General features: G+C 31.3%; 1 protein-coding gene across 3 annotated transcripts; it reads left to right on the forward strand.

Annotated features, from left to right (window-relative positions):
* The first annotated feature begins 330 nt into the window (after positions 1–330).
* Positions 331–4,419, forward strand: LOC107920128 (exocyst complex component SEC15A). 3 transcript variants are annotated; one of them, XR_005908099.1, is made up of 4 exons: positions 347–516; positions 725–3,341; positions 3,451–3,589; positions 3,686–4,419. XR_005908099.1 is itself a non-coding variant. In XM_041086078.1 (2 exons), exon 2 carries the CDS (start codon positions 752–754, stop codon positions 3,119–3,121), a length of 2,370 nt encoding a protein of 789 aa, XP_040942012.1. In that variant the 5' UTR covers positions 331–516; positions 725–751; the 3' UTR covers positions 3,122–3,364. The 3 variants fall into 3 exon arrangements, 1 of the variants encoding a protein (XP_040942012.1); XR_005908098.1 differs by having other exon boundaries at positions 3,451–4,419; XM_041086078.1 differs by lacking the exons at positions 3,451–3,589; positions 3,686–4,419 and having other exon boundaries at positions 331–516; positions 725–3,364.
* Positions 4,420–8,250: the final 3,831 nt, after the last annotated feature.

Here is an 8,250-nt window from a genome sequence, read left to right on the forward strand (position 1 = left end):
TTTTAAATGTTAATTTAAGTTTTTCTAAATTCGTATTTATATATATTAAATTATAATTATAAATAAATATTATTAAAAAATATAAAAAAAAACCGTTTAAACCTAAAATAAATATAAAAATATAGGATTTTTTAATTAAAGAATATTAAATATTTTAACTTTACTGCTTAACCAAAGAATCATTGTCATCTTATATAAACTTTTTACATTTATTTCATACAAATTTATTGAACAATGAATAAAGATTATATTTTCTTATTTTATTGCCAATTTATTTCCTTGTAATATTCTTGTTAAGTATATAGAAAAGGAATTTATATTTCCAATTTTATTCCGACAAAAGAGAAAAGAACCAAAAAAAAGCGACAAAAACGACGACAACAACAACTATGACTTGATTTTCAATTTCTGAGTTTCTATTATAATGTGACGAAATTTACAAGAAAAGTGAAACCCCCAGCTTTACCTTTCAACCCACCAAACTCAGATCCAACACTCTTCTGCCTTCTTCTTCAGGTACTATTAATGCTTCTTCTTTTCATTATTAGGGTATTTATTCTTTGCTGTTTTTGCTTATGTTCCTTAAAAACTTCTGATTAATTTTGGGTCATAAAAGCTGAGTGCTTCATAGAAGAAATTTTACAACTTTGTCTCTACTCTATGCTGTCCTCTTGATTGAGTTTATGTTTTCTTTTTTTATTTTTTGAATACTTTTTGTTTGCAGTGTTTTGCTTGATTTGTTTATTGAACAATGGATTCCAAACCCAAGAAGAGAGGTGCTATGGAGAATGGGGATACGGGGGAAGACTCGGTACTCGCAACCTTGATCGGGAATGGGGATGATTTGGGTCCTCTTGTTCGACATGCCTTCGAAATGGGGCGGCTTGAGGCTCTTGTTCACCAGCTGAAGCATATTTTGAAAAAGAAAGAAGCCGAAATTGAGGAGCTCTGCAAGACTCACTACGAGGAATTCATTCTTGCTGTTGATGAACTTCGTGGCGTCTTGGTTGATGCCGAAGAACTTAAAAGCGATCTTTCGAGTGATAATTTTAAGTTGCAGGAGGTTGGGAGTGCTCTTTTGGTGAAACTTGAAGAGCTCCTTGAGTCTTTTTCGATTAAGAAAAATGTGGCTGAAGCTATTAACATGTCCAAGATTTGTATTGAAGTCTTGGAGCTATGTGTCAAATGCAATACTCACCTTTCAGAAGGCCAGTTTTTCTTGGCATTGAAAACTGTAGATTTGATTGACACAAACTACTTGCAGAATATCCCTGTAAATACAATCAAAATAATGATAGGGAAGAATATTCCTATAATAAAAGCTCATATCGAAAAGAAAGTGACTGCAGACTTTAACGAGTGGCTTCTTCACATTAGGAGTTCTGCCAAGGATATTGGGCAGACTGCAATAGGTCATGCTGCATCGGTACGCCAGAGAGATGAAGAGATGCTTGAACGGCAGAGAAAAGCCGAGGAGCTGAACGTTTCTGGCTTAGGAGATGTGGTATATTCATTAGATGTTGAAGAAGTTGATGAAGATTCTGTTTTGAAGTTTGATCTTACACCTCTTTATCGAGCATCTCACATCCATTCCTTTCTTGGAATCCAAGAGCAATTTCGTCGATATTACTACAAGAATGGTCTATTACAACTCAATTCAGACTTGCAAATCTCTTCCTCACAACCATTTGTTGAATCATATCAAGCCTACCTAGCTCAAATTGCAGGCTATTTTATTGTGGAAGACAGGGTCTTGAGGACTTCTGGGGGCTTGTTGTCTGCCGATCAAGTTGAGACGATGTGGGAGACAACCGTTGCAAAAGTGGTGTCAGTCTTGGAAGAACAATTTTCTCATATGGATTCTGCAACGCATCTTCTCTTGGTGAAGGATTATATCGCTCTTCTTGGGGTTACACTTAGGCAGTATGGGTATGAAGTGAGTTCAATTCTTGAGGTCTTGGACAATAGCCGAGACAAATACCATGAGCTTCTTTTTGAAGAGTGCCGTCAGCAAATTAGCAATGTTCTATCTAATGATTCCTATAACATGATGGTAATGAATAAGGATTCTGACTATGAAAATAATGTTTTGGCATTTCATCTTCAGACTTCAGATGTAATGCCAGCTTTTCCATATATTGCACCATTCTCTTCTATGGTGCCTGATTGCTGCCGCATTGTTCGATCATTCATCAAAAGCTCAGTTGATTACTTGTCTTTTGGAGTGAATTCTAATTTTTATGATGCAGCAAGAAAGTATTTGGACAAGCTCTTGATTGATGTGCTTAATGAAGTTGTAGTGACTACGGTTCAGAGTGACGGCATTGCTGAAACTCAAGCCATGCAGATTGCTGAAAATATACCATTTCTTGAAAGATCTTGTGACTTTTTCCTCCAACATGCTGCACATCTTTGTGGGATTCCAGTTCGATCAGTTGAGAGGCCCCAGGCCAGTTTGACTGCCAAGGTGGTCTTTAAAACTTCAAGACATGCAGCTTATCTGGCTGTCGTGAATTCGGTAAATAGTAAGTTAGATAATTTCTTGGCGCTTACAGAAAATATAAACTGGACAGCCGAAGAGATATCCGAAAATAATAGTGAGTATATGAATGAGGTGGTCTTTTGTCTTGACACTGTTTTCTCAACGGCACTGCGAATTCTGCCATTGGATGCTTTATACACGGTTGGTTGTGGGGCTCTTGAGCATATTTCCAACTCTATTGTGGCTGCATTTCTCAGTGATAGTGTGAAGAGGTTTAATGCCAATGCAGTAATGGTTATCAACCAGGATCTACAGAAGTTAGAGAGTTTTGCTGATGAGAGGTTTCACAGCACAGGCCTAAGTGAGGTATACAAGGAAGGTAGTTTTCGAAGTAGCTTGATAGAAGCCCGGCAGTTGATAAACCTATTGTCCAGCAGCCAGCCAGACAATTTCGCAGATCTTGTAATACGGGAGAAGTCCTACAATGCTTTGGATTGTAAGAAAGTGGCGAGCATTGTCGAAAAATTCAAGGACTCAGCAGATGGGATCTTTGGGAGCCTTTCAACCAGAAATACAAAAACAAGTTCACGGAAGAAATCAATGGACATGCTCAAAAAAAGATTGAAAGACTTCAACTGAGAACGATTCAATTCTTTGCTTGCATTAGAAGCAGTTGTGTCCATCTTGATCTTCATATTTTCTTTTTCCCCTTTTCTAAATGACATGGTTTGTAGTTCATTTGATCGTAGATTATTATTAGTTTTATATTCCTCCCTATTGTCTTTCTGTTTTCTTTCTTCTGGTTAACCATCTTGGGAAATAAGTCAGGAAATCGCCAGATACATTCTCATACATTAAGGTCACTTCAAACTTTACTCAGAATCTCTTTTAGATACTTCTGATGTTTTATGTTCAGCACATAGTACTTATACCATACATTCATTTATACTATTATATTAAGAATTTAGGTCTTTATGATCAACACAATGACAATTTTCGACAAGAAAGAAGCTATTTCTGAGCAGAACTTTTTGGTATTACAAGAACAACTTAAAACTATGTTACTTAGGCTATGGTGTGACTGTCAGATGGTAGTAAGTGCTAGAGGTGGGAATGTTTAATCTTTTTAACTTTTTAATATATTTGGAGGGTCTAGTCCTCGTATCCATATCTAAATATGTTTTGGACATGAGTGTTGGAGAGGGGTACCTAAAGAAAAACTAGCCTTTGAATAACTGGTTTGGAGCTGCATTTGATTGAAATTGCTGAATACGGCCAAACAAAGGTAAAATTTTCTTCTCATTCTTTTACAGTTCGTTTCTGTTTGCTTGCAGCTTTTGGCCAGAACAGACGTTTTCTCTTGAGCACATGTATTTTTGTTTTTTTGTATGTTTAGCACTGATTTCATTCCTTCTGCCTCATTTCTCTGTGGAACTTTTTATCTCCTTTTCTTTTTCACATTTGTTTTAATGTTATCTTAATGGCAGTTTCTCCATTAGAAGATCTTTTGGTTTGTAATTTTACAACTGCTGTTGAATTAAGGATTTTACATACAAATAATTCTAAACTTGGGAGCATTTAGCAACTTGAAACTACAGCATTTGATCTGTTTAGTTGTTGGATTTGTATTTTCCAGGACATACATTCTTTTAGCTTGAACCAATCTTGAGGTGGTGAAGTGCTTGAGAGATATAGTGTTAGATATTTTTTTGGAGACCCTGTTCTTAAATGTAGAGAATTTTGACATAACATTGGATTGGATATCATATAATGGTGATGTTTCCTCATCTTTGTCAATTGCCTACATAAAAATCCTGCGTTCCCTTTTTGAACCAAAGGAGTAGGTTGTTTTTCTTTTCTTTTTTAATTGAACTCCATTATCATGGATAACCAAACCAATCTAAATCAAATAAATATTATTGGTTATGCTCGATTCATTTTTTCTTTTTGATTTTTTTTAAAGTTTTTATATAGTATTTGGGTGTATATTTTTCTCTAAAGTCTTGTTTGAAGCAAAAAAAAAAAAAAAAAGAAAAAAAAAGAAAAAAAAAAGAAAGGAATTTCAAGTTAGGTGACATGGTTAGCTTAATGACAAGGTGTAAGTAAACATTCAAAGGGTCAAACGAATATGCAATGTAAATAAACTTCAATTCAATTATATGCATAATTGGTGTTAAAATATGTTTGTAAAATTTGTACAGATATGGCAATTACAACTCTAGACAATATGATTAAAAAGGCTTTGAATATAAAAAAAAAATCTTTTTTTAATCAAAAAATGAAAATTTAAATATTTTTTAAAATTTCTTTAATTTTTAATTTTTAAGAATGAAGATTAAATTGACAAAATGTGTTAAGTTGAGGGTTAAATTTGTAAAATTTTGTAGATTTAGGATTAAATTGATAGAATCTGTAAATATAGGAGGGTTAAATTTGTTATTATGTCAATAAAAAGGGCCACCGTTAGTAATTTAACAGATGAGTGACCAAAATATTAAATTTTAATAATGTTAGTGACTAAAATAAAAAATTTTAAATTTGAGTGATTAAAATAGAAACATGTTAATAGTTGGGTGACTATTTTTTATAGTTAACCAAAATTATTTAGTATTTATGTAACAAAAAGAAAAAGAAGAAAATGATAAAGTTTTCCAAGTTTATTCATTTATATATGATTTAAATTAAATTTTAGTTATGAGCTTTAAAAAATTATGATATGATCAATAAACTATTAATTATTGTTAATAATGACACGATTATATATCATTTCAAACAAAAATTTAGATTATATAGCTAATCCTTACACTTTTTCTCTTGAAAAATTTGATTCTTTTTTTGTTATTTTTTGGGTAAATTGCCCCCAAGGTCACTAAAGTATTAGTATGTTTATGTTTTGGTCACTCAAATTTAAAAGTTACAAAATGATCATTGAACTATTTGAAAGTCTTTGTTTAAGTCATTGGGTTGTTAAGGTTCATTTTTAAAGTCTGACTAGTGAGCTCTAAGCGATGATCTGGCGGTTAGTACGGTGGATTAATACCCATTGATGAGTAGATAGCATATATTAGATCTAAGTCAATCTAATGGTCAGTGTTAAAAATTAAAGTAAATAGTTATTTAGATTTTGGTTTATAGATTCGTGATGTTTAAAATTATTTTGTAAAAAAACATTGAATTGTAGAAGAGAAGGGGAATGAGAACTTTTGGTGTAGGTGGTACGAAATAAAATGCCATAGAATGGTAATTTTAACAACCCAATGACTTAAATGAAAACTTTCGAATAATTCAATAATCATTTTATAACCTTTTAAAATTAAATAACTAAAACGTGAATTTACTAATAATTTAATAATATTGAGTGTAATTTGTATATTTCTTTTAATTTTACTTTCCTACTTTTTCTCTCTTCCCCCTTTCTTTATACTTTATATTTCCTACGATCAAGTATTTCATTGAAACAATTAAAAATTAAAAATTATTTATTGAAACAATTCAAAAGGAACATATTTCTTGAGTTCCATGTTAAATCATCGTCAATTTTTAAACATCAAACACATTATTTGTCTTTCGAGAATAAGTCACATCATAAAAAATTCTTTATTTTTGATATCTTAAATCACCATACGTTAAGGCGGTTTTCATTTTATATATTTTACATTTTTATTTTTGACAGATCTAATGATAAGTAGCAATATAATTAAGTGATGGCAGAAGGTAAAATAAAGATGGACATTAAAATTTCATTCAGAAATTTTTTGTGCTTTTAAATTTTATCAGGAGAGATAATTATAACTTAATGTACAAATATCGTGATTTAAATTTGATTCTGTCTACAAATAGCAACTTCATTCTTATACTCTAAAATGATTATTCTCCTTATAAAACTATCCTAATGAAAGCTTTGTTACACATTGATAAAACAATTTAAATAAATCAAAAAAATCCCTTACTAATTCTCCTCAAAATAAAGAGATTGATTTTTTGCTAAACCCACACCACAAACAAATATTAGTCTTCAATATATATAGACTTTTGTAGCCCAAGTCAATCCAACTAGTGTGATCCAATTGAATTATTAAGGTTTCGTCCATATCAAGTATTCTAAGGCAAAAGATAATCTTAAGATATTTTTTCTATACTTCTTTCAATTATTTGTTTCTTTATTTATGGAAACACAATTGCACCAAGCTTCTTCAAGTTGTCCTTACTTATCTAAATATCTTCCTCAAGTAAACTATGAAATATATTGCATAATATCCTTTAAGAAAGTGCACAAAAATAGTCACAATAATTGAATCAAAATATGCCAACTAAATATCTTCCTCATGTAAATAATGAAATATATTGAATAATATCCCTTAAAAATGCACAAAAATAGTCACAATAATCTAATCAAAATATGCCAACAAAACAAGCAAGCTATAATATTTAGCCAATTTTTCCTTAAGTTGCAATCGACGTTGTAGTTGGCAGTTATAACCAACACTAACAAACTCTTCCAAAGTTGAACATGGCTACCATATAAAGAGCTAGAATCCAACTTCATTAAGTAAACTTCAATCCATTCTGGTTATTTCATATCCCACCAAATCAATTACCGTTAATATAAAGATACAAAGGATTGAGATAAATCTTCAATTAGTTAGCCCACATCTTATTGTGACTGCATATCTTAGTATATAAGGTAAGTAGATCACATTAGTTCTCTTAAAAATTTTCTTTGCTTGATCCAATCTCTTCTCCAAGAGATTTACTACTTAAAATCCACAAAAAGATAGAAGTAAATAATCAAAATACATAGATCAAACATGCCAACAAATGAGGCAAGTTGCAATTGATGTTGTGTCTGGACGTGCAATTGACACTAATACAATGTTCTTAAAGGGTTCATTATTTCTTTGAAAACTTCTCTTTTTGTTCAAAATTTATCAAGACTTTTCCTTTGGTTGTTTTGAATTTGGGTTCGACCTAGGATGTAGCTTAACATGTCAAAGTAACATTCGAGTCAAATTTTGATTCATCGTGTCAACTACAGAATTCGATCTTGTGTAAGGAAAGACTAACACTCTTATGATACCTCCCCTAAAATAGTACTATTCTTAGCTACGTGACATCATATTAGGGAATAAATTCTATTTATCTAATTAATAATATATTTATTTCAAATTAAATACTCCAGTATTTATAATTTACAAAATTAAATTAATTCAAGTTTTAATATCTTACAACCATTTTTTGAACCAAACCTATCCAATTTACCAATGTATTACATTATTTACAACTTAGTTAAAAATAATCACAAGTTGTTTAACTTAAATATCAAGATTAATCATATTCATTTTCTTTATACCACTAGCAGAAGCAAATCACTACTTCAACACACCCACCCACCCACCCACTCAAACACACACTATGTAACACCGACCCGTCCCAACGTCCAGTATGAATGGGAGATGCCATTCGAGCACATATCGCAAACATCTCTAAAACTATCTAATAAATTAAATTTGAAAAAATTTAATTAATAATAAAATTTAGATAAAATTTTATTAAAGTATCTAACATCATTTAAAACTATTTAGAAATATTTGGTGGGTGATTGGAACTGTAACACTCTTACTTGTCTTGTTCGCTGAATTTGGGTATGGAGCGTCCCAACTGAATTGGGTTCGTGTACAAGATTAGAGCTCATTATTTTAAAACCAGATTGTATTACCTATTTATAAAAACTTGCAATAGAGGAAAAATTTTAATCAAATGTTCATTGT

This window comes from Gossypium hirsutum, chromosome A13 (assembly GCF_007990345.1).
Source record: "Gossypium hirsutum isolate 1008001.06 chromosome A13, Gossypium_hirsutum_v2.1, whole genome shotgun sequence".
Classification (NCBI taxonomy): Eukaryota; Viridiplantae; Streptophyta; class Magnoliopsida; order Malvales; family Malvaceae; genus Gossypium; species Gossypium hirsutum.